Source organism: Juglans regia, chromosome 2 (assembly GCF_001411555.2).
Source record: "Juglans regia cultivar Chandler chromosome 2, Walnut 2.0, whole genome shotgun sequence".
Lineage (NCBI taxonomy): Eukaryota > Viridiplantae > Streptophyta > Magnoliopsida > Fagales > Juglandaceae > Juglans > Juglans regia.
The window spans coordinates 25244317-25272056 of NC_049902.1; the positions used below are offsets into that span (position 1 = coordinate 25244317).

A 27740-nucleotide genomic window follows, 5' to 3' on the forward strand; every position below is an offset into this window, starting at 1 on the left:
CAATAATCACAATTATTTCAAGAGTAAGCATAAAATCACAACAACATGTATAAACATATTGCTAAACTTTATAAGTATAACAAGTACTCACAAACGTCAAACCAATTTGGCTTAACTGTCAATAATATTATATAACATCTTAATATAATACATAAACATTTATAATATAATATATTATAGATATTATTTTTGAAATTAAATTGACAAACGTTCGAACGTAATTACTATTACGTTCGAACGTTATGTGTATATAAGGCCAAAACCGAAAGTCAAAACGACATTTCCAAAACTATTCATCAACAAACGTCCGTTACGTTGCACGCCGCCACGCCTCCGTCACCGCCGCCATCAACTCCGCCACAACCGTCACAAAAAGGTAGGCATTCATCTTTTATTCAAATAACATATATTTTATTGAGATTTGGATTGAGTTTTGTTTAAAATCGGATAAGTGGTGGCCGGATATTCAACTTCATTTTCCGACCACCACGGCCAGCCATTGGCCGAATAGTCACCGTAGAAATGTTTCTTGAAGTATATACTTCATTTCTATGGTGACATTTCGGCATTTAGAACCTTGTAGAGAAATTTTTGAGATTTCAATAATGGCTGAGTCGACTCAGCTCTGCGTCGTAACGTTCGAACGTTTCACCGAGACGTTAGAACGTACGACGTTTAAATTACAGAGCCGTTACGACTTCTACGTTCGAACGTAACCTTCTTACATTCAAACGTTTTATTCATCAATTTTCATAAACTTTTAATGTATACTCTAAATATTATTAAACGACATACGTCCGAACGTTATATTTTACTTTCGAACGTAAATCACATACGGTCGGACGTTTAATTATAACGTCCGAACGTAGTGATTTTCTACGTTATTCATGCTTCGACGTTCGGACGTTCGTATTTACGTTCACACGTAAAACAAATACGTTTGAACGTAAAACATAAACGTCCGAACGTACTTCAACCAATATTTATTTACTGTTTATGTTCGAACGTCTATGTTTTACATTCGAACGTATATGTTTTACATTCGAACATCAATTTATTTACATTATTGATCGTGCGAACGTATAAACTAACGTTCGAACGTTTATCTTTACCGTTCGAACGTGAAAGACAAAATGTTCGAACGTTAATGCAGAGCAGCTTCAAATTAATACAAAAAAATGCATTAATGTAAATAATTTTTTTTTCCTTTTCTATTTTTAGGATATGGCTCTTCCACTGCATACTAGGAAACGAGGGAGGGAAGGAGCCACGTCGGACACTGCCCGTATCGGAGCTCGTACTGTTATGGTAGAGCGAGAGGTCCTGATTAATGAGTTCAACAAACTCTGTTGGCAGCAGACGAACCTGAGAGATGTTTTCCTCAGTAGAGGCTGGGGAAATATTTGCACATTGAGGGGGAAGGTGTACCCCTCAATGGTTCAAGAATTTTATATGGGGATGTGTGACATGCCTCATGATGCATCCTCTCACACTGTGATTGTACGCGGTGTTTCCATTGAGGTATCACCAGATGTCATCGGCGAGCACCTTGGGATTCATCGAGGAGTTGAGACATTTGCACACTCAACACCCCGTGAGGATGTAGGCACTTCTACATCATCTACTGGCCAGGCATTTGAGTCAGCATCAGCCAGAGATGTAGGCCAGTCAGAGGCTGAGGATACTGGCGTCGAGGCTCGGGATGATGACCAAGACGAGGATTTCTACATTCTCACCGGGAGGGACCGCATGCAGATCGAGCGGAAGAACGCCTTCAACCAGAACCATCTGCTGCATTTCTTCCGCATGTTGCACCTTATTATTGCAACAAATGTCGATCCCGTGGCTCATAAAACCACATTTAGTCGGCTTCGAGCACAATTTTTGATACGAGTGGCACGTGGAGATCCTATACATTTGCCACTGCACATCTTTGAGAGGATCCGTTACGAGGCGAGCATCTTCTCCACGGATAATCTCCCATACGGTATCCTCATCAGCAGACTATTACTTGCACGGGGAGTGCCGACCCAGGCAGAGGAGCGGGTCAAAGATCAGATGAGCCCCCTCGACATGACCACGAATCGACGTAGCATTAGACAGGCGAGGGGACGTCAGCCATCCCCTGTAGAGGATCTAGTTCCTCCGACGCAGCCTGAGCCAGGTCATGTCAGGAGTAGTAGTCAGCATACGTCGAGCACATCTGCAGGAGATGTGCGGCCTGCTTGGATTGATGCGGTCATCTCACAGCTGACTGCACATATCGATCATAAGATCGATCGATCGCTCGAGGCTATATCGGCGTCTGTTGCCGAACTCACCCATCGTGTAACTATCCTCAACGACAAGGTTGATACCTTGACTGAGGAGGTACGGAGTTCGACTTTTGCGGATAACGTTATCATCTGACTGTTGTTTACTACATTTTATTAAATCTTGTATTTTATTTTTAATATTTGTAATAAAAAATATTATTGAATATTTCTATCGTTTGTTAATTTCAATTTTTAATCTTCTTTGATGTTATATTTTTTAACTTTAATACTAAATCACTGCATTTCAAATATATATAAACATAAATATATATTTATATATTACAAATTGTGTATATATAAATATATACAATTCAATTTTTTAGACTTGTTCACAAATTATGCACAATAAAAACCACATTATTTTTAAATTAAAGTCATTTAATTTAAATTTACAATGAATGTTCGAACGTTATTACTTAACGTTCGAACATTGGCAGAAACTTTTTACGTTCGAACGTTAATTAATAACGTACGAACGGTTGCGCCAAAACATTTTACATTCAAACGTAAACAGACATAACGTTCGAACATATATGTGACGTTCGAACGTATATTTCCCATATGTTAGAACGTAAAAAAATCTCATTCTATCTTTAGTGACGGTTTTCAGAAACTGTCACAGAAAATACCTTTTAGTGATGGTCTATGGACTGTCACAATTTCTCAACCGTTACTAAAAAGCAATTGTGTTGTAGTGATAAGTACTCGTGTAGCTAGCTAGAATGGATCAAGGATTGATATTGTTACATATATGTAGGAAAGATTTTAGGGTACTTATTTACATGTGAATAATAATTGACATAATATTAATGTGCTCAATGCTTAAACAAAGTAATTTACGCTTCTATTAATTAAGTTACGATAAAAATCTGAACATGTATATATATATATGTATATAAATTGTCTAGAAGCCAACAAAACCACTTATCGTAGACACTAGACAGTAATACTAGTCCAATCTTAACTGTGTCCAACATTTGATTCTGAGACCATATATATAGCTAGTTATAAACTGTTGAAGTTTTAATATATACATACATACATAATATATATATATATATATCTAGCACATGCAAAAGTGGGTGGTGGTGGCCGCTTGCCAGTCGGTGCCCACAGTACAGTGCATGCATGTGGTCCAGTCTAGCTGGGGATTAGAATTACATACACAAAACACTACTGTACAACAGTACGTAGTGTGTTTATGCTGTCCTCCACCTATCACTTTACTTTGCCCTTTTCTAGTGCTTTGTCAAAACATAGCTTCGATGATCTCCTTATCATCATTTTCCTCTCATCAATGGCTGCAAAACAACATAAACACGCTATGCACTTGAGTTCAATGTAATTTCTCCACCATTTGTTTTGTTTCTGCGGGAAGACGTTTCTAGTACATATAATTATTAAATAGTTCCCAATAATTCATTATTTTATTAATGAAATTGCAGTCGTGAATGAGTAAACACTGCACAATCACTTTAAAAAAATGAATAAATATGGGATCTACATAAAAAAAATAATTTTTTAATAATAGACCCCCATTATTTTTCAAAGTGACTGCACGACGCTTGTGCACTTCACAACAGTATGTAGCATTATTCGTTATTAACCATAAGCATGCTGATCCACCTCCACCACCATGTCCTTTTGCATCTCTATTTCCTACACCACCACCTTCTCCACAATACAAGAAATTTCATTTTTAGGGATGCAGTAAATTTCATCCCTAAAAGTAGTTATTTGGGACGAAAATTTTATTTCATTCGAAAACTTGGTAGCAGGTTTTTACGCATTCGAACAAACAAATATATGTTCGAACTAGACTTTTGGAGATGAAATATAGTGTCTCAAAAAAGAAATATGTTCAAACATTCTAAAACTTGTTCGAACCACATTGTAATTCACGTTCAAATGTTTACTTAGCTGTTCGAATAATAATCGTGGTCGGAAAGCATACACATTTGTGGCGGGGGACTGCCAAACACCGTCCAAATGGGAGATTTAATCATTCGAACTTTTTTTTAGTGGGAGGTTTTAAATAAATTTGGCGGGGATGGTTGCTATGACGTTTGAACAGTCATTTTACCTTCGAACATATGTATAAACCTTTCGAATACATATAATTGTCGTTCGAACGGTGTCGTAGACATTCGAAATAGATTTAATTATAGAAATTTATTGAAAGACATTCAATTATTTTAAAAATAAATATTATTTGAGTCTATTAGATCATTTTTAAAAGATGAGACATCTACCTATATAGATTAATTATTATTTATGGTAAATTAAAAAATATAAAATATGTCATCCTAAAAATTTTATATAATTAATTGAAAACTTAATTAATGACATTTGTTATGGTAAATAAGAATTTGCAATTAAAAAAAAATTTCCTTCTAGGGAATGTCATTTTTTATATTGTCAATTGGTAAGGAAAATAATGAAAATTATTTTTGATAAGAAACAAGCTAGCTACTATATATAACAAATAAAAGTGATATAGTAATTAAAGTGACAATGTTCGATACAAAACGAAAAGTCAGATCCAAAACTCAAAATTGTTGTGTAAGACTATCCAAGTCCTCCGAGATCGTAGTAACGCGTCCTTCAATCTCTTGCAGTTAAACAATAATGGGCGTAGTAATCATTTCCATGATCCTCTCCGGTCTTGGATCAAAAGTGTGCGATGCTCATTGAGCAGGGATTGCATCTCCCGGGTAGTAACCCCTGCAGCCTCTATATTAGCACGGGCATCCGTAGAAGTTGGATCACGCTTCATGCCACTACTTTTCGCAAGTGGCCCTCGCTCTTGCTAAAAGTGATCTTGTTAAAGGAACCGATCTGTGGTTGCCTCCCCTCAGTCATTAGCACATCAACCCCTGAATCAACTAGGAGGTTATAGATCATCAATGCATACGGTAAATTACCTCCAACCAAATATTGTGACTCAATTTGGATGCAGATAAGGAAGTATAAAGGCAGATCAATCGGCTTTCCTTGTGCCATCCATAACATAAATCGAGTTCATTTGATGTTGAAGTCAGTCTTGTGTTTCCTCGGATCAATATTATGCAAGACAATCAAATTCAGCATTTGAAAAAATGCGATACAATCAACCATTTATCGCATCTTCGGCATTATATCACATATATTAATCTGAGCTGGCATATTGTAATTGGTACAAAACTAGTTAGTTACTTAGTTACTCATTTTAGTTAGTTACTTTACTTTTATTTCACTTTACTCTTTTTGTATAAATATTGTACACCTCTCTTTTTAAAGTTCAGTTCGTATATGAAAGAATTAGAGACTCTTTCTTTCAGTCTTTTCAAGATTTGCTCAAATTGCTTCATGGTATCAAAGCGGATACCTTAGGGTTTCGCTTATGTCCGCTGCAAATGGCTTCAATGGCCTCTATCTCATTAAGTGTTAAAGATTCAAAACTGTACCATTTACAAATGGTGATTTGCTTGGATCCATGTTGGTGTCTAAGGTGCTTATGGGAGACAACTATCACTGCTGTTATAGATCGATGGAGATGGCTTTGAAGGCCAAGAATAAAATGGGGGTTCATAAATGGAGCTGTTGTTCAGCTGATTGAGACAGATCCATTATGTGTTGTGTGGGATCGTTGTAATAGCATAGTACTTTCGTGGATCTTGAATTTGGTATCAAAAGAAATTGACGAAACGATCATTTATGCAAAAACAACAAGAGATATGTGGGAAGACTTACGAAATCAATTTTGCCATGATAATGGGCCAAGAATCTTTCAATTGCAGAATGAACTTTTTTCTTTGACTCAAGATCAAAACTCAAGGAGTATATACTATCGAAAATTCAAATGTTTGTGGGATGAGTTGTTGAATTATAATCAAATACCTAACTGCATATGTGGAGCATATAGAAACAGTACTTGTGGTGCTACATGCATGTTTTTGGAGTATCAACAGCGTGAACACATTATCATGTTTCTTCTGGGTTTAAATGAGGAATTTCCTCATATCAAAGGACAAATTTTATTTATGGATCCATTACCACCAATTACTAAGGTTTTTTCTTTAGTAATTTAAGAAGAGATATAGAGGGAAGTTGGGTCTATGGTTAGATCTAGAGTGGAAACAACAGTTTTTATGAATAAAAAGGTTGATAATGCATGGCCAATTAATCTTGGAAAGCAACAATATATAAGGGAAAAAGTTTTATGTACTCAATCTTGTATGACAAATCACACAATGAATAAGTGCTATAAACCGCATGGGTATCCTCCAAACTTCAAACAAAATTCCATCTTCAAGCAAATGGGAAGAGTTTCATCAACAAATCAAATAATGGCTCAACCTACGAGTACACCTCTTGAGGTTCAGAATTCTATGTCTTTCTCTTAAGAAGAATATCAGCAGCTACTTGCTCTAATTCGCTCCACAACCATCTGATACACAAAATACAATTCATCAAGCAGCTAATGTTTCCTCTAGCCCAAATGTTTTACCTACTTTTTCAGGTAAATATGTTCTCTCTTCAAATAATAACACATCAAAATGCCTTTCAAGTTTCTTGTCCAATAAAATTGAATCTCCATACTTTGTTTCAAACACCTGGATTATAGATACAGGTGTCATAGACCACATTATACATTTAGTCAAGCTCTTTACTATATTCACACGAATCCTAAACACATTTGTTAAACTCCCAAATGGAGAAAATGTTACAGTCACACATCTTGGGACTGTATAATTATATGATAGCCTAGCTTTGAAAGATGTATTATGTGTACCAAGTTTCTCTTATAATCTTCTCTCAGTTACTAAGCTAACTTGTAATTAGAGTTGTTGTTTCATTTTCATGCCTGATGTTTGTTATATTCAGGGTCTTATCTCATGAAAGATGATTGGAAAGTGTAGAAGAGCAGCTGGGTTACATGTTCTGCATCAACCATTAGTGAGTGCAGTCAATAATTCCATTGTTTTACCAAGTGTCAACTTACTTTGTATCTGATTTGAATTTTAGAATTTGGCATAATAGGTTAGGTCATCCATCATCATCTAGATTGCTTGTTCTTGCTAAATCCATTCCAAACATTGTTTCTTAGAATAAAGTTGTACATGATAATTGTACTGTATGCCCTTTAGCAAAACATAAACTTCTATCTTTTCCAACCCATTCATATAAATCTATTTCTTCTTTCCATTTGATTCACTGTAGTTTGTGATATATGAGGCCCTCTTTCAATATCTACTCATGATGGTTTTAAATATTTTCTAACTATTGTTGATGATCACTCAATATCAACTTGGGTGTATCTAATCAAATCCAAATCTGAAGTAAAATCCATTTTTATAGGCTTTTATAATCTAATCCTTACACAATTTTGAACAAAAACACAATGTGTAAGGACTGACAATGGTTTAGAATTCAATACGAATGATTTTTTCTCTTCTAAAGGTATCATACATTAAACTTCTTGTGTTGAGACTTTTCAACAGAACTCAATTGTTGAGAGAAAGCATCAACACCTTTTTAATGTAGCAAGAGCTTTAAGATTTCAATCTAATATTCATTCGAGATGTTGGGGTGTGTGTGTTCTAACAACAGTTCACATAATCAATCTTATCCCTTCGCACATTCTAAGTGAATCAACACATCAGATTTTGTAGGGAAATGTTCCTGCATATAGTCATCTAAAATTTTTTGAATGTTTGTGTTATGCCTCTACTTTAACTTAAAACAGATCCAAATTTTCTCCAAGGGCAAGAAAATGTATTTTTGTAGGCTATCCTTTTGAAACAAAGGGATACAAATTATTTGATCTTGATTCTCAATTTTTTTTTTTTTGTATCTCGGGATATCATATTTCATGAATCTATATTCCCATTCCAAAATTAGATTCATAAATTTCCATCTTCTTTACCACTGATATTGTTTTGCTTAATCTCATTCCAGAATCAGATTTCTTTTCTAAGCCTCCTAATTCTTCACCTTCCATACCTCAAAATCTTCCATCAAAATCTTCATCTCTTCTAGCAAATCCAAATGATCATTCGCTTTAAGATAATAATCATTTTCCTTCATTTCAAAAGTTAACTATACAACACAAAACTCCTAGTTACTTGCAACATTATCTTTGCAATCTAGTAGCATCTACTTCTGCCACATCTTTTACAGGCTCAACTTTTATACAATTAAGTAATAAATATAATATTTCTGATTTTTTGTCATACAAACATTTATCTCTTTCTCATTGTACCTTTAGTGTTTCTATCACATCTATTCTAGAACTTGAATTTTACCATCAAGTTGTTAAGCATTCTCATTGGAGAGATGCTATGTCCATTGAATTACTTCCTTTAGAATCAAATAACACATGAATTCTAACTAATCTACCACCCAACAAAATTCCAATTAGTTGTAAATGGGTATATAAAACCAAGTTTAATGCTGATAATTCTATTAAGAGACACAAAGTTAGATTAGTTGCTAAGGGTTATACACAAAGGGAAGGCTTGGACTATCTAGAAACTTGTTCTCCTGTTGCAAAAATGGTAACAGTGTGCTGTTTTTTTTTTTTTTTATCCTTAGCAGGCATTCATGATTGGCATTTGATACATTTAGATATCAATAATGCTTTTTTATATGGATATTTGGAAGAAATAGTAAATATGAAGCAACCTCCTAGGTATTTGAAGAAGGGAGACACAAGGGTTTACAAATTGCAAAAGTCTTTATATGGACTAAACCAGGCTTCTCGATAGTGGAACTCAAAGTTCACTGTAACCTTGCTGGATTTGGGATTTATTCAATCCAAGTCATATTATTCCTTGTTTATAAGGAAGAAAAATGATTTATTTGTTGCATTATTGGTTATGTTGATCACATACTGTAGCAAGCAGTGATTTTGGATGCTGTACAGTCCATTAAATCCTCATTGAATGAACACTTCAAGTTAAAGGACTTAAGTCCAGTCAAGTATTTTTTGGACATGGAGATTGCTCGATCCAAGAAAGGTATTTCTTTATGTCAACGCAAGTATGCCTTAGAATTACTTTTAGATGCTAGTTTGTTAGGATGATAGCCTGCTAATTTTCCAATAGATACTCACTACAAGTTATCAAAGAATGATGGTGAGTTACTTGAAGATGTTTCTTCTTACAGAAGACTTATTAGTAGATTACTCCTAGAGTTCCACATGCAAGCAGCTCTCAAAATCTTGAAGTACATTAAATGGCACCAGGCTAGGGTATTTTCTTCTCAACTTCTCCTTCAATCCTCCTGAAGGCCTTTGTTGATTCAGATTGGGCTAGTCGCCTTGATACAAGGAGATCCACATCTGGTTATTGCATATTTATTGGTGATTCACTCATCTTCTAAAAATCCTAAAGGCAAAAGACAGTATCAAGGTTTTCTGCAGAGGCTAAATATAGGTCCATGGCCTATGCTGTTTGTGAATTGACATAGCTCCAATCTTTGCTTTCAAATCTGCATCAATAACATCCTCATGCTTTCTTGCTCTTCTGTGACAACTAAGCAGCTATCCATATTGTAGCTAATCCTATATTTCACGAGACAACTAAGTATATTGAATTGAATTGTCATTTGATCAGAGAAAAAAATCAAGCTGGAGTCCTTCGAACATTACATGTTTCTTCAAGTCATCAAGTTATTGATTTACTTACTAGACCTCTTGGGTCTACTATTTTTCACTCCTTGTTGTCTAAGATGAATGTTAATAACATATATCATTCATCTTGAGGGAGACTATCACAAATATGACTCTGAGGTGGCATATTGTAATTGGTAGAGAACTAGTTAGTTACTTAGTTACTCATTTTAATTAATTACTTACTTTTATTTCACTTTACTCTTTCTATAAATATTGTACACCTCTCTTGGTAAATTTCAGTTCATATATGAAAGAGATTCTTTCTTTCAGTCTTTCCAAGATTTGCTCAAATTGCTTCAAGCATCATTGCAGTTACACTCCCAAAGGACGTACACTAGTGTGCTTTTGCTGTCACCATGAATGGCTAAATTAACATTGAATTTTATTTATTTATTTTCACACCATTCGCTAATGGAATTCCTTTGATTTTACGAACTTTTACAAGACAACACGCAAACTATATATATATATTAGCGATAAGGTCGTGGATGTTGCGGTATGTTATGAAAAGACCAACACGCAATCTCAAACCATTAGTAGTGGAGTTGCATGCAGCAGTACCCATCAGTAATGGCAAAATTTATATTATAATTTCATGCACTAGTACTGGAAAAGCCTCTCAAATTAAAGGCATTTCGATCTTGGCGCTAACAAATTATATGGATAACAAATTATACCGGATTGAATATAGGAAAATTAAAGCTATTAATGATCTTATTAATTTAATCCCACTTTTTAAAAAAAAAAAAAATGCTGTAGGATACTTTCCATCACCCTTAAAAATATCAAGTTCTATTAATATATACTTGAAAAAAAAAATCAAAGATTGATGCCATGCAATGCCATTAATTAATACCTCTATCATAGCGGGGTAATTAAAATTGGGACGATGGTATATTAGAGCATTCTCATTGGATTAGATAAGTTAAATGATATTTTTTATGAATATAAGAAAAATTTAACTTTTAACTATTCCATTCACATAAATCTCTATATTGAAATAATTATTTTTTTATTATATAATAATAAAATAATATAAGTTGAATTTGATTTTGATTATTCACATCAAATCTCCACATTAGATTATACATTTATTCATTATATAGTAATGAATAACTAATAATTTTAAAAATATTTAATTTTTTAATTATTAATTTATTTTATTTTATCATATTTTACTATTCTACCTATTATATATTAACTAATAATCATATTCTTATTAAATTAATATATCACTAACTCAAATTAATATTCCAATTGTGATCAAATATGTGATAGAAATAAAGGGAGAGAGAAATAATTAATAAAATATGTATTTGATATATGTACAGTAACCTTCAAATTTGGAAAAACTTTTAAAAGTTACTGTAGTTAATCTATTGTGAGCATATTTTGCTCTATAATAATTAAATACTCAATAGATTTAACTTTTAATTAATCTAATAAGAGTACTCGTATATATGTAGAACAATTTGCATGATTAATTAGTACTATATATACAACGTGGCCGGGAAAAAAACAATTTGGCCTTGAAAAAAGCACGCAGTACTGTGGAAAAGTCTAGTAGTATATGATCAATACCGATTAATAATGATATTGATTAAGTATAGATCATATCATTCTAAATTCCTATTACTATTGCGTCTCTCTCTTTCTCTCGTCAAAATATTGTTGACATGAATATTGTTGAAGTTGATCATATCAAAAAGTACTTTATATGAAAAAGACTTTACATATATATTCACATGCACCACCTTTTATGAATGTCTTATTAATTAATTAATACTTAGGATTGGTTTGGATTCGTAGATGATATTATAATATAATTTTAGATAAAAATTAAAAAAAATATTGTTAAAATATTAATTTTTAACATTATTATTATTTTAAAATTTAAAAAAATTAAATTATTTATTATATTTTATGTAAAAATTTAAAAAATTATAATAATGAGATGAGATGAAATATTTTTAAAATCCGAACTCGAAATTAATCCCCCCATTCATGCATGATATCGTTATTCGTCATATATCTATATATATTTATATATATATATATTATTTCTTTTACTGGCTGGATCGAGAATTAAAAGCCTCGTGCGCGCAGTGATTCTATCGAGCACGTACAGAAGTGCACATCCATCGTCATCATGAGTTTCTATTTCCTTTCTTTAGTTTAGCTAAAATAGAATATATAGCTACGTTAATTCCCCAATATTAGGTCATTAGAGTAAATTCATTACCATGAATCGATGCACATAACTAACTTTTCACGTACCTCTTATTATTATAATCTAGATTGATTAGTTAAGATATTTATCCAACGAACACTCCAGCCTTCAAGACTAACTATATAATTCGTAAGAACAAAAGATTAATGCATCGCATTCAAATATTACAATTACATTATACACCTTAGAATATCTTCACCATTTATCTGGCATTAATCATAGTACAATACTTTGAAATCATATTAATAAGCATCTCCACACTTATGCTAATCTTATTTATTTCTTTTTTAGTTTAAACTAAGGTAACAAGATTCACGCATGCATGCACTCTTCTTAGAAATGATAAAAGGGAGAAGGTACGTAGTTTCAAGGGACATAGCCGCCATGTCCACCACCCTCTCCACTCCCACTACCTGCTCCATAACCACCTCCACTAGCACTGCCGCCGCCACCACCAGAACCACCTCCACCGCCACCACCATGACCACCCCCAGCTCCACCACCAGTACCAAAACCTCCACCGGCTCCAGACCCACTGCCATACCCACCTCCATGCGCTCCTCCGGCACCATAGCCTGCTCCACCACCACCACCACCACCACTTCCCCCACCACCTCCTCCACCTAAGCCAGCACCATTCCCTCCCCCTGCTCCATAGCCGCTACCAGCACCATTTCCATAACCAGCACCATGTTCTCCTCCTGCACCGTATCCACCTCCACCTCCACTTCCCCCACCACCCCCGCCACCGTATCCAACTCCATTTTGTCCATTGGCACCATATCCAGCACCACCTCCTTGCCCACCACCACTTCCATATCCAGCACCTCCAGAACCATAAGCAGCTCCACCTCCACCACCACTACCACCACCACCTCCACCGCCATGTCCAACCACAGCTCCATATCCTGCACCACCACCTTCTCCACTACCAGAACCACCTCCGTAGCTAGTTACCCCATGTTCTCCTATAGCAGCTTGCACAACATTGTCATAGCCAACTTGAGTGAGGAGGGCTCTAGTTGCTGAACAAATACCGAAGCCCAATAATACAAAGAAAACAAGAGTAAGGGTTTTGTGAGAAGCCATGGAAAATTCCTTTGAATTCCAAGATAGCTTTGAGTGTCAGGGAAGGTAGTTATATATAGGAACGGGATGAAGGTCCAAATTAAGCGCGTCACTTTCCTAAGAGTAGCTAATTGAGAGCATAGAATATATAATAGGGAGTCCCACAAGGTGGTCCAACACAAGTTTACACTCATAGAAGCCACTAGTGTGCTTTTGCTGTCACCCACATTTACGCATGGCAGAGCCAATTTGTTAAGCAGAGTTTGTATAGACCTAACTTTCTTTACTTTTATGTTGGTGATGGTTGTTTCCGAGACACTTATATTCTTTTCACACCAATGTTGAATAATGCAGCATTAATCTACTTATTTATTTACTTACTTATATATCCCTTTAGATAGTGTACGTTTTAAGTAGAAGCTAGCATATCTCTACTTCTTAATCAATTGCCTTTAATTAATCTTCTTGTCGTAGTAAGATCTTGTGATTTGGAGAGCCACTGATCCCTTGGCAACCACCTAGATATTATATACACGGTTTAAGACTTTCGTGCGTATTAATATTGGTTGCTGTAAATATGAAACCAACGATAATAAATAATTAATTTCCATTCTGCCATATCAATGAGGGACGTAATATTGCACAACAATGAATAGATTTAATAAAACGTTTTCATCAGATGGATGAGATTTGTTTTCTTTACAATAACTCTCTTTGAACTGCATTAACAGTATTGTATGAAGGTGTTTAATTAAGATATTCTGCATGCAATCCAGAGAAAATACCAAGGCTTTAAATTAAATCAAAATCGGGTTTGGAATCTGAATCGGGCAATTCAAAATCGGGCGATTCATAACAATTTTGAATCGGATATTTGAATGTTGATAAAAAGTTATATTAAAAATCATATTTGATGCAATTCAAGAATTTTATATTATGTATAAAAGAGTATAAAATATAAATTCAATTCCTAGTTTCAATAAAAATATGATATGAATCTAAATAGTTTAAATAAATATGTAATTTATGTATTTAACCTCAATTGTCGACATTTATTTGCCTTATATATGAAAAAGATAAAGACCATTAAGTTATAAAACATGGCAAATGTAGTAGTTTTTGCACAACCATAAATTTAATATAAAATTCGCATTCATCTCTTTAATTTTTTGTTCAGCTAAAAGAAATAATTAAGCTAAAAGAAATAATTAAAGAACAACATGTTTTATCTCTTAGTTTTTCTGCGATTCTTATTGAATACAATGATAAAAAAGTTGATATATGTTTAGTTCTATCATAATTTTGTTCAAGAAATTAAAAGAAAAAACTCAGTTATTAGACAACTTAAAAATAAATACAGTTTTGAAAAAGTTGGAATCAGTTCAAATTGGTCTAAAATCGGCTAAAGTCGATCTCAATCGGTCGATTGAAGCAATTTAGTGAACGATTAATCGACCGATTCAAAATATTCACTAAAATTGGTTGAGTTTCTTACCGATTCAATTTGAATCGGCTTGAATCGAATCTTTTTTCGAGTATCGGAAAATACACATTCTCTTTATTCACCAGTAAGAATGAAAGAGCACTTCTCATTCCATATCAGTCCGGAAGATGTATGATGCATTAATAATTCCCCATTATATGACAGTTTAGAGTGACAAAATGCGTAAGGCCATATCCGATCGCACTAAATAGGGCATCTAGTCTATACAATTCCATAAAATATGTCAAAGCATTTGATTCATATCGAATAATATTATTGCTGATCATCATTATTGTACGTGATACCAACCCCCGGTTGTTCATAGTTTATAGTTGTGATTACTATGCACGATGCAATATGTCAAGATTTCAACTCACTGATATATGACACTTGCTCATGCTCAGTACTGCGCTCATGTGCCTGGTCTGCTATCTATTTTCTTCTTCCTTCGATTTCACCCTCTCTCTCTCTCTCTCTCTCTCTCTCTCTAGACGTTCACTTTTTCTGGTTCTGGAACGTAATCAAACAGTTACAACGAACTTTAAATTACAAACCTTTCGATGTGGCCATTAAGCTTAGCCCACGATATGCACACACACACACACACACACACACGACTCATTATGGTGTTGAAAACTCAATGTCGTCCAACAAATTAGCCCCGAAATTTTTACTTTATTCACCTATACGTTTTATCACATGATATATCTCCTACGCTTACCTATCCAAACTAGGAAAGATTATATTAAGACTAGCTTCTTAATTTCAAGCAGCAAACTAAATATCGAGATGGGGACTAGGTTCATTATTTTCTTCTGTATGCATGATGGATGGAAAGGAACTACTCCAAATCTCTCAAAAGTTATGGATCAGAAAGCAATCGATGGAAGAAATATGTGAAATAAGGATGAGTTGAAAAGGAAAGCAAGCATTCATGAAAGCCAATCCATGGTAGGATCCATCAAACGTAAAATTGAGGGCCAGTGGTACAGCATTAACAAATCTATGCCACCGACAAAAGGACTCAAACCTAGGAGGTATGAAATGCTTTCAGTGGCCTCTTGTCAAGAAAAAATGAAAGATTCTTTGTGTGAATGCCCGCAGCCTGATAAGAACTTGCGTTTCTTCTTGTAATGATAACTGTGGTCTACTTGAAAGTAAGTACACTCTAATTCAAACTCTGATTTGCCCTTCCCTGTCTAAAAACATTCCTTTATTTTGAAGCAATCTGACCTTATCTTCATCTGTATGATATAATATGCATATACATTATAGTGGGTAGTCACATGGAAGAGAACCCCCTCCTTCTCCACCATGTGTGTGGGGCCAATCCACCTCAAATTGCTTGGCTAATGGAGCCTTCTTTTTTTTCCTCTCTCTCTCTCTCTCCACACGCTTGTAAGGCTGTATAATAACAGCATTCTTCTTACTACATCATTCCTGACGTTTGGAATATTGTCCCAAAGATATGTTTCTTTTAGCAGTACGTACCCTAGATTTTCTTCGTCTTCAACGAGCCAAGCACCGACACATGACTTACTGGACAAGCCAGTTTTCAGACACTAGCAAGCTTGTTGGATAACAGGGACCTTCTTGATCACCAAAACTAACCTCAGTATATGAGATTACACAAACTAAACTTTGAGTTCATAATTGGGCCAATGAAAACCTCAAGTTTCAGGACATAGTTCGACCGAAAACCAAGTGGGCCAAAGAGCTATTCTGAATTGGGCGGTGGGAAGTGGGGTGCTGTAGTATGTTCAACTTAAACCAACCGACGATTTTTCAATGTGACCAACCTAGTTGGAATCTATAAAAGCACTTCATGTACACACGAAGCTAATTGCTGTTTATAACGCACCAAGGGAGGCCCAAGTCACATCTGGGCCTATACTCGAACTAGTCAATTATATAATTGGAGTCCTATTGAAACCATTATAAAGAACAAAAACTTTTCCTTCCCAAGCAATCTGGAATCCTATACACGACCTAACCTTATCACTTATCATATGGGATATCACATTGTTCATACATTCCAATGCGTCACTCTCCTTTAAATTAATATTGTACCAAAGAAAATACAAAGCATATAACATACGTATAAAAAAACATAATAGATTAATCATGGAATTTATTCTATTACCAAAAGGAACTAACAGTATAATTATTTTCTCATATCCAAAGATGGATGGGAAGAGAGCAAAGTAACATCTACATAGTTGCATACTGATGCTTATATCCTGCAGCAGTGACGGTACAGTGAGTGGAGAGTCAATCATGAGGATCAAAGACCATGAGACCTTTGGCGGAGGTGCATTCTGCAAGGGTGGATTTCTGCCATCTCCAGAATGAAGGGCCTGCTCAAAAAGCCCTTTCGGAATGTGCAGTTTGCACCTTAATTGGGAGAAGGGAACGCATGTGTAACTATTTTGTTTATAATAGCATGTGCATGGAAAGTCAGCCCATGAGGGTTTGTGTAGACCTTTCATGGGCATAATGTCATGAGTTTGTTTGCAACTCTATTACAAAGCCCAAATGAGATAATGGGACTCATAGGAAAGCAGATCGACATAATGTCACGAGTATAGTCTTTACGGCAGTCGACATTGCATCCCGTATGCTTATTTTTAGAGCAATCATAGGAAGCGATATTGTAGACACACCCAGGTAAATTATAATCGATACATTATGTAAAACTGGTTTGTATGGTTCCCTTGGAGCACAAAAGCAAATAGAAATATAATAAAGGAGCACTAAACCTTGTTAGCAACCTCCAATTTGTGTCCCATAACAAATTCTATGGAGATTATCCTGCACCTGCTTTAGTGGTGAGATCTCACTAACTCCCTTAAACTCGTTTATTTCAGAACATTGTAATCATTTTCTTGATTAGTCCCAAAATTTGTACATAAATCCATGCAGCTGTTTGTGGAACACAACTTTGTTCTTTCTGCATCCCCTCGGACAAATGCTTTTATGTAATACAAGAGAAGCCGGCTGTAAACTCAAAAACGTTTTAATTGTCTCAAATAACTTTGCTTTAACATGATTGCATACAAAAGTGGTGACTTTTATTTTTGGCCTTCAACATGCACAACACCATCACGATATTAGCAGTTAACATGGTCTTAAAAAATGAAGAGTAAACACTGCAGAAGATGCAAACATAAAACATAATCGAGAGTTCAAAAAAAAAAATAATAGGTAAAATAACCTTGAGAGTTGCATGAATTTTCTCCTCCGATCGATCAATTTCTCGCAGCAGACACAAAGAAATGCACCTCATCGCGAAAGCTCCTATCTTTGGGCCTATCCTCTCTTCTGACGTACCCACTCGCCTCTTTCTCTGTGTACGCACTCAACCCCTCTTTCCCCTTCCTCTCCCACAAACCCTCCCCGAAGCTCCGGTGTGCGTAGTACGCCTCGGCCTCCACCTGAATCACGCCACCTGCATCGGAGTTGGTGCTTTCGCAGGGAATCAGCTTAACGGGCAGCCGCTCGTAGTGGCCGAGGCTGGTGCCCTCGAGGTCGTCAACCTGATAGAGTCCGCGGACCGAGACGGAGTAGAGTTCGCCCGTGACACGGTTGCCCGACCCGGGGAGGTTGATGAGGAAGGGGATGCCGTGGGGCCCGACGACGAGCGGGTAGGAGATGCAGGTGACGTAGGGGCCGAGGAATACGGCGTCGTTCCGGTGAATCAGGGACTCCATGAGGGTGTGGTTGGGAAAGCCTCGCTTGAGCGTGCCGTACGTGAAGATCAGATGGGCTTTGGATTGATTAACGTCAGCCATAGTTCAGAGACACAGACAGGCAGAGAGAGAGAGAGAGAACACAAACATGTATGCCTATATAGAACTGACCCATTGCAGATGGGCAAGTATCAAAATCATTGGGCCAAAACAAAGAAGACCCAAATCCTAAAATGACATAAACCATACTAAAAAGCCCGAAACAAATGATTTTCCAAAAACCAAAAAAAGGAAAAGGAAAGATTGTGGTAACTCATTTAAGGGTTTAGGCCCACCAAATCTGTATTTCAGAACACCAGGGTCCACACGAGAAAGCGATGTGAAGAGAGAAAATCTAGCAAGATCTTAGTTATATCTCTTCCCTTATTTTCAAGCATCAACTCCACAAATTAATAATTGTGGAGTTGCTTGGGGTGGGTCTACGTAAAAAAGTACTCAACTTTACGACTGAGGGAGGGGTAGAATTTTGGGGAGTTGCAGAGACAACGGTTGAGCATGTTTTGGAAAAGATGGAAACAAGTTTGGAAACCCTTTTTATTAGGATTTGAAAGCACAGCGCAGACACGTTATGGTGCGGAACAGCTTCAGCTTTGGTGATAGAGAGGAGTCGATCGGATTCATGTTCAATCTGTAGGGATGGATGGATGGTGATAGATATGATGGGGTTTGGGCGTAGAGATTAAAGATTTTTAATTGAGAGTGTGTGGGGTCCGGTGTTTGGTTGAATGCTTGGCCATAGCTTTTGCTTAGCAAATTTTGGTAACCCTACCTTTGATTTTATGGAAGCCAAAACAATGTCAAGTACACAATCAATGTTTTGTAATTGTTCGACACTTGCTTACTCCCAGTACGTACAAAATATCTGCAAAGGTTCAAGATCGGTAAGAAATATAAAGAAACGTAATTAGTAGTAGTTCCATGTTAATAGAGCACAATATTCCTTATTCCATTCTCTGATCACGTTGGAGCCCTTTGCCTGCAAATTGCCAAGGGAGACGGGCAAGTTCTGTTCTCCTTTCCCCATTTCTTCCTGTCTCCTTTTCTGTTTTCTTTTCTGCTTTTCTCCCTTTCTTCAATCACATGGGTCAATCTCAGTCCGCCCACCACAGACCCAAACACAACCCGCATGCAATTAGTTTTATCTTTATTTTATTTTCAAGTCGTGTGTACACTGTATAGTATACTATCCAGATCACTTAGATGGGAAGATTTGATTTATAGATCTAGAATTTAAAATTTCTTTTTCAAATCAGATTATCTCATCAAAACACTTTATATGCTCTGCATATTAGCTTGGAAGTAAAATTTTACTTTATCCTATGCCACTCTCTCTTCGTCATTAGGCTCACATATTGCCGCAAAGTGTGTGCATCTCATACACCACTCCATCTAGTAGTAGATTTTATTTCTTTATCACATTTTTAAAATGCAAGTCTTCTCTTTTTCAGTGAGTTGGAAAGTCCCCTATTTCACTGTTTTAATAAATACTTGGCATGGATTTTTACCTCAGCTGGGAGTTGTAGAAGGTGATCTTTCTTTTTGGGATTTGGCTAATTTGGCTCGGGATAGAGGTTCTGAGGAGACATTGATTCAATTTATTTGTATTGCTTGGGGTCTTTGGTACAGAAGAAATAAGAACATTTATGAGCATATTTCTTTGCAAAATAGAGTAGTTGTGAATTATGCATTATCTTTACAGTTGGAGTATAAACAAGTACAAGTTTTTTATGTCTCAAATAAGGTTTTAAGCAAAGTTGTTGGCTAGAAACCTCTACCAATAGGCTTTCTAAAGTTGAATGTAGATGGAGCTACTTTTGTTGATCAACAATCAACTAGGGTTGGGGTGGTTCTTAGAGATCATAAAGGAGATGTCTTAGTGGCTTGTAGCAAAGTGGAGAGGGAAGTTTCTTTTGCAGAATTTATTGAGGCTACAGCTTTGTTAAGGCGTCTTCAATTATGTATTATGTGCACGATGGGGTGTTCCAAAATTATTGTTAAAAATAGATTGTTTAATCCTTGTTAATGCTTTGAATAGTCAATCTGAGTTTCTAATTGATTTTAAATTTCTTCTTCAAGATATTCGAAGAATGGTGAGGGGATTCCAAGAATTTCAAATCTTGCATGTGAATCGACTTGGTAATATATCTCCATATTAGTTGGCAAGACATGCATGAGATGTGAGTGATATTGAAATGTGGTGGAATTTCTGTCCTTCTTTTATAAGACAAGCTATTTGGCTTGACAAGAACAAATTTGTAAGGATATATTTTAATTTCAATGAATGATGATCATGTTATAAAAATAATAATAATAATAATAATGATGATGATGATGATGATGATGATGATGATGATGATGATGATGATGATGATGATGATGATGATGCTGATGATGATGAGAGATTAGGGTTGTTCAACGGTTTCCTCATTGTAGTCAACTTAAGTTCAACATATTGGGATTCCCTAATTGCAGCTAGCTCATGAATCACATTAATTGCTTCACTAAAGGTCTTCATTGGGGCGAATTACTTGATTTGTTGGTCAAGAAAATATGAAATCTAACCAACTTGTAGACTCCATTATCTATTCAATTGTTCTGTTCTGATTGATTGTAGTTGTTGTCATTATGCCTTCATTTTGTATCTTTAATTAGGGCTGAGCACTGACCGATTCGGAGTCGGAGGGCCCAGACTCCGACTCCGACTTTGTCGGAGGTCGAATCCGACCTCCGACTCCGACTCCGCGATGTACATTATCCGATCCGGATCCGACTCCGACTTGTCGGAGCGGAGTCGAAGCGGAGTCGGATTACCAAGAGGAGCTGCGGCCTGCGTGAGAGGAGGGGCTCTGCGAGAACGCCGCGCGAGGGAGAAGCTACGTGAGAGGAGGGCTGCGCCTCGCCGCCTGCGCGTCGCGCGAGAGAGGGGTTTCGCGAGAGAGGGTTTGCACGAGAGAGGGGCTCTGCCGCTGCGAGAGGGTTGCGCGAGGGACGGGCTTCGCGAGAGGGAGGAGTTGTGCGAGAGAACTGTGCCGGCTGCGGCGCTGCGCGAGAGAGAGGGCGACTGGCGAGAGAGGGCTGCGGCGCTGCGCGAGAGAGAGGGCGCGAGGGCTGGGCTTCGCGAGAGGGAGGAGTTGTGCGAGAGAGGGACCAGAGGGTTGTGAAAGACTAAGAGAGCTGCGCCGGCTGCGGCGCTGCCCGAGAGAGAGGGCGACTGGCGTCGGGCGAGAGAGGGATGCGGCGCTGCGTGAGAGAGAAGGCACGGGTTTGAACTTGAAGAAGGATAAGCTGGGCTGCACTGCAGACCTAAATGAGTAATCCAACGGCAACGGCGCTGTTTTTGCTATAAGGAATAGTTACTATAGTAATATACTAATATACATTATATACTAATTAATATGAATCTATTTTATATTATATATATATATATGAAGATTCATAAAAAAATATATGATATATATTATTATATATGAATATTAAAAAAAAGACACCGACATTGTATACGAAATATTATTAATACACTAATATACTTTATATATATATTAATATATATAAATATATGTAATACACTAATAGTATTAGTATATTAGTATTAGTATTAATATTAGTTATACTAGTAGTGATATTAGTTATACTAATAGTTATATTAGTATTAGACTATTAGTTATTATTAATACTATATATTATACTAATAGTGATATTAATACTATATAATATATATAGTTATAGTTAAAGTCATTTAGTATAACTATATTAGTATAAGTTATAGTGATTTAGTATAGTTATGATACTACAAGTTATAACTATAGTCTATATTAGTATTAGAATTAGTTGTAGTGATTAGAATAACTATATATTAGTATTTGCTATAATGATTTTAATTTAGTATAACTATATAATAGTATTAGTATATTAGTATTATTATTAATATTAGTTATACTAGTAGTGATATTAGTTATACTTAATAGTTATATTAGTATTAGACTATTAGTTATTATTAATACTATATATTATACTAATAGTGATATTAATACTATATGATATATATAGTTATAGATATAGTCATTTAGTATAACTATATTAGTATAAGTTATAGTGATTTAGTATAGTTATGATACTACAAGTTATAACTATAGTCTATATTAGTATTAGAATTAGTTGTAGTGATTAGAATAACTCTATATTAGTATTTGCTATAATGATTTTAATTTAGTATAACTATATAATAGTATTAGTATATTAGTATTATATTGACTATATATATTTTTTTTAATATAGTCAGTATTATACTGACTATATTACTGATTGTATTAGTATACTTAATGTCTAATACTAGTATATCACTATAGTTAATAACTTAATAGTATCATATAGTAATATAGTATTAGTAATTGATACTACAGTAATTTATATAGTCATTTATGTATAGGCTTAAAGTGGTTTACTAATTTATATATAGTAATTAATACTATTAGACTATTAGTAATTTATATGAATAATACTTTAGTTATTATACATTAGTATTATATGTTATTATAAATTTATAGATTAGTGTTTATACATTAGTATTACAATATTACATGTCGATGTTATTATTCATCTTAGTGTTTATAGTATATTATATATACATTAGTTATTAGTATTATATGCTATTATATTTATACATTAGTAATTTAGTGTTACATGGTAGTAATATTGTAAATTTGTAATAGTATGATATTTACATAGTCATATACTAAACTATTATTAGTCAATTTAGTCTATATATTATAGTATAAATATATTATTTAACTAGTATATTATTGAGTTTAACTAACTATATAAGATATAGTTGTATAAAATTTAAATAATTAATATATAGAAAAACACATATTTTATAAAATATGTATAAAATCGGAGGCGGAGGCGGAGGCGGAGTCGGAGGGAGACGTCGGAGGCGGAGGAGGATCGGAGTCGGATCGGAGCGGAGTCGGAGTCGGATCATCAATGGATCCGACTCCGACTCCGACTCCGACTGTCAAGAAGAAAAAACCTCCGACTCCGACTCCGACAAGTCGGAGCCGGAGCGGAGCCGGAGCGGAGCCGGATTCGGAGTCGGATTGTCGGATTTTTGCTCAGCCCTATCTTTAATCTCATAAAAATTAACGTTGTTTAAAATAGAAAAAATTGTTAGTGGAATATTCATTAAAATAAAGGGAAATCAACAATAACACTTGGCTAATTAATTTAACTTCAAATGAAGGGGAAGGAAAAAAAATTATTTGTAAGGGGAATTTTCCCCTTTGAAAAGGCCTACGAGGCCTCAGCCCAAAAACCCAACTCAAGGGGGTTGTCACCCAAGCAAGGAGTTAACCGTCAACCAAGGAGAGATGCCTTCTAGTCGACAAGACAACTTGACCTGCCACAACAACAACCTCCCTCAAGAACAAAATATGCACTAAATACAAGGGAAACACGGAGGACCCTCAATTTATTAGCATCAGAGCATCAACGATTCACATAAACCGGATTGGGGCTCAAGGAGCCACCCCACATTAATAACGCTGCAAATCAAGTCACACTCCACAATGATAAAGCCAACAAGGAAGCCACGCCGCATTTAAAGACTATGACATAGTGAACATTACGAAAACCCCAGACTTCATGAAAGCAGGCATAATCTGCTTTCAAACCTGTAGTATAAATAGCTGATTTCAGGTAAAAGAAAACTTTCTCTGATCCCTAGATTTTCTTACTTATTTACTACACTCAAAGAACACTTACTGACTTTGGTATCGGAGGCTCTCTGGCCCCTAGGCCGCCTTCTCAAAGTAGCATTACATTCTTCTCTATGCAAAGCCTATTGTGAAGACTTGAGTTATTAGACCTTGGCCTAAGGGTGTGTGAAACACGACGTTAACAATGACGCTGACTGTGGGATCGAGTTAAATCTCGCATGTCCTTCGCACATCTGAGGCCACCCGTTCTAGGTAACTCAAAGGATCGTTGAACTGACTTGAGATAGGACGGTAGATCAAATGGAGAACAAGGCATGCAAGAACTAGAAAATTACGACAGAAGAAGACCAGGCAGACAAGGATAGAACGCAACGAGTGACGGAGAAGGCCAGCGTTCCGCCTCCAATCCCCGATCGTGTGAAGGTCACGAGCAAAGTTCGAGACGAGCGAGAGCTCTGAAAGGCCGAGCCAATTGGGCCGCTGGAACTTGTCATTTGCCACCCAAGCCAGCCAGACACCACGGTGACGATCAGAAGTGGGATGGCGCAGGAAGCTCGAGACGCCATGTGACACCTGGATTTGTTCGCATGGAATCATGGAGACATGCCCGGGATAGCCCCTGAGATCATACACCATAGTTTAAGTGTGGATACAAAAATCCGAGGAGTGCGGCAGAAGCGTCGAAGCATTAGCGCAAAGAAGAACCCTGCAATAGCCGAAGAGGTGGACTAACTGCTAAAGGTGAGGTTTATCTGAGAATTTCACTACCCAAAGTGGTTATCGAACGTAGTACAAGTTAAGAAGCCGAGCGCCAAGTGGAGAATGTGAGTTGATTTCAGTGACCTTAACAAAGTTTTCCCGAAAGACAGCTTCCCGCTCCACCTGATTGGCCTATTGTCGACTCTACGGCGGGTCATCACATGCTCAGCTTCATGGATGTCAACTCCAGGTACAATCAAATCCGTATGATGCTTGAAGACGAGGAGAGTACCTCATTCATCACATATCAAGGTTTGTACTGCTACAAGGCGATGCCGTTCAAACTAAAAAATGTGGGAGCCACCTATCAACGGCTAGTTAACCAAATGTTCAAAGACTAAATAGGAAGAAATATAGAAATCTACGTAGACGACCTATTAGTCAAAAGTTGGGCCTTAGAACATCATCTAGACCACTTGAAGGAGGTTTTTGCGATATTACAACAATATCAAATGAAACTGAATCTGGCAAAGTGTGCCTTTGGCATCGGATCGGAAAAATTCCTGAAGTTCATGGTGTCCGAACGAGGTATTGAGGCTAATCCCAAGAAGGTAGACGCCATCCTCAGTATGACTCCACTACAAAGCATAAACGTAGTACAAAGGTTAGCTGGGCGAGTTGCCGTGCTCAGCAGATTTGTCTCGAGATCAACCGACAAATGCCTACCGTTTTTCAAAGTCTTGAGGAAAGCAAAAACATGGTATGACGAGTGCGACAAGGCATTTGGTGCCCTTAAAAAATACCTCACAAGCCCTTCGCTGCTTAGCCAACCCGTGTGTGGAGAAAGGCTGACCTTATACTTGGCCATCTCCCCCTAGGCCACCCTCTCAAAGTCGCATTACATTTTTCTCTGTGCAGAGCCTGTTGTAAAGATTTGAGTTGTTAGAGTCTAACTCAAGAGTGTGCGAAACACGATGTTAACACTATCCAAAGCCGGATGTCACAAATTGCAAATAAAAAATGACATGTATTCGCAAAGAAACCAAACAAAAATGATCTATAATTTTGGATTTGGATCTGTTACTGTTAATGGAATTTTGAAATCTAGAATGAGAGATAAATATAGAAAAGGATTCGACAATATTTGTTATGGAAATAATTTGTTCAAAAAATATTAAATATTATTAAACTCATTTTATTTATCTATATTTTTTTGCATAAATTTTAAAATTATTGATAATTTGGATAAAACTTTGAAAATATCTCCATTAAAGCATTCTCAATGACTTAGGTATTATACAAGAAATATACATTATTGGAAGAATTGCTCAAACAAGGAGTTTCATCAAATTATGTAAAAGGAAATCTAAAATATAATTTGTTAAAATAATCCGCTACATGTAGCGGGTACTGTTCATTATGTAAATATTTTATTATTATTTATATTTCATTTACTCTCTCATTTTCTTTCACTTTGATTTTTATCATAGAAGTAATTCTTTTTATTGTTCATCATTTAAAACACTTCTATTTCATTTTCTTTTAAAAAATATCTTGGAAATATTTTTTATCCAAATTTTTCATATTTTGATTTTATTTTTAATTTTTATTTGGTGTGTATAGGAGTGAATTATGTTACATTGTATACAAGAATATATTGTAAATATAAAAAAATATATAGATGTTGGAAATTTATTGGTAGAAAAAAAATATTATTTAATTGATATGAAAAAAAAATAGATAAATAGATAAATTAATATATTATAAAATAGATAAAATGATATTCGGTAATATAGTTTTTTTTTAAAAAAAGATAAATGATAAAAGAGGCCGCCGTTCCAATAAGTGTAGGCCACTAGGCCACAAATCCAGCAATCGCAAAAGGTTCCAGGACGATGGAGGACTTGACGTCTTGACGCCAGAGCGCAGATGCGGAAAGCTAACAGGCCCGGCCGGCCCCCCTTCCCCTCCAACATTTCAGACCTCCTCGTTATGCTAACCACTACACTAAGTTCACGCCACGCAAAGTCACCTCCAATTAGTAACCTCCACGTAATCACAAACCCGTACCTTTATTATTTTAAAAAATAATAATAATAAAAATAAAAACAAGGAACGTTCGTGTGCGTATGTCTGTCGCAATCTCTACGGCGCGAAAACCCATGTCGCATAAAGGGTTGAGACTCGAGACATACAATACAATACAATTATACAGCCAAACCAAACCAAAAGAAAAGGAAAACCCTATTTTTAGGTGCGGACCGGACCGCAGCAGAAAACGACAGGTTCACGTGTAAGGTGGGGGCATGAGCCACATGAATGAGTTGTTGTTTCAGTTTCAGCTTCAGCACCCCCCAGAAAACAAAGAACTCAAAGGTCGTGCGTGGGTCCTAGCTCTAGGTGAAACTACTGAGGAGCGTGGTGGGGACATTCGCGTCGGGATTTGTGTTAAACGAACTTGGGTCGTTTTTCTTCCTCTTAAATTTTTGGTAAGGAAAGAATGTCCTGTCCCCATACGTATCGGGACGCATGGGGTTTGGACCCATCTGAGAGTCCGAGCCGGCATCAGATAGCAACACTTCGAGTTTAAAGAGCAAAAGAAAAGTGAGCGTACAGTGTGCTAAACCAATAAAAAGGATTATGTCTCTACACCCTTTCCTTATACATTGCATTTGCTTGGATATATGGATCAGCATCCACCATTTTCTTCCTTGTTTTTTTCTCTTCGAGGAACTAAAAAGTCACCGAGATTTTTAGATAATAAAAAAAAATAAAGGATAAGAAATAAAAACAACTCAATGGCTAGGGAGCATGTAATTGACTTA

General features: G+C 36.0%; 2 protein-coding genes across 2 annotated transcripts; both read right to left on the reverse strand.

Annotated features, from left to right (window-relative positions):
• Positions 1 to 12325: 12325 nt before the first annotated feature.
• Positions 12326 to 13384, reverse strand: LOC118344742 (glycine-rich cell wall structural protein 1.8-like). The gene has a single exon (XM_035686123.1). It carries the CDS (start codon positions 13289 to 13291, stop codon positions 12569 to 12571), a length of 723 nt encoding a protein of 240 aa, XP_035542016.1. The 5' UTR covers positions 13292 to 13384; the 3' UTR covers positions 12326 to 12568.
• A 4039-nt stretch (positions 13385 to 17423) lies between these two features.
• On the reverse strand, positions 17424 to 18578 carry LOC109022044 (putative gamma-glutamylcyclotransferase At3g02910). The gene has a single exon (XM_019004828.2). It carries the CDS (start codon positions 18542 to 18544, stop codon positions 18002 to 18004), a length of 543 nt encoding a protein of 180 aa, XP_018860373.1. The 5' UTR covers positions 18545 to 18578; the 3' UTR covers positions 17424 to 18001.
• Positions 18579 to 27740: the final 9162 nt, after the last annotated feature.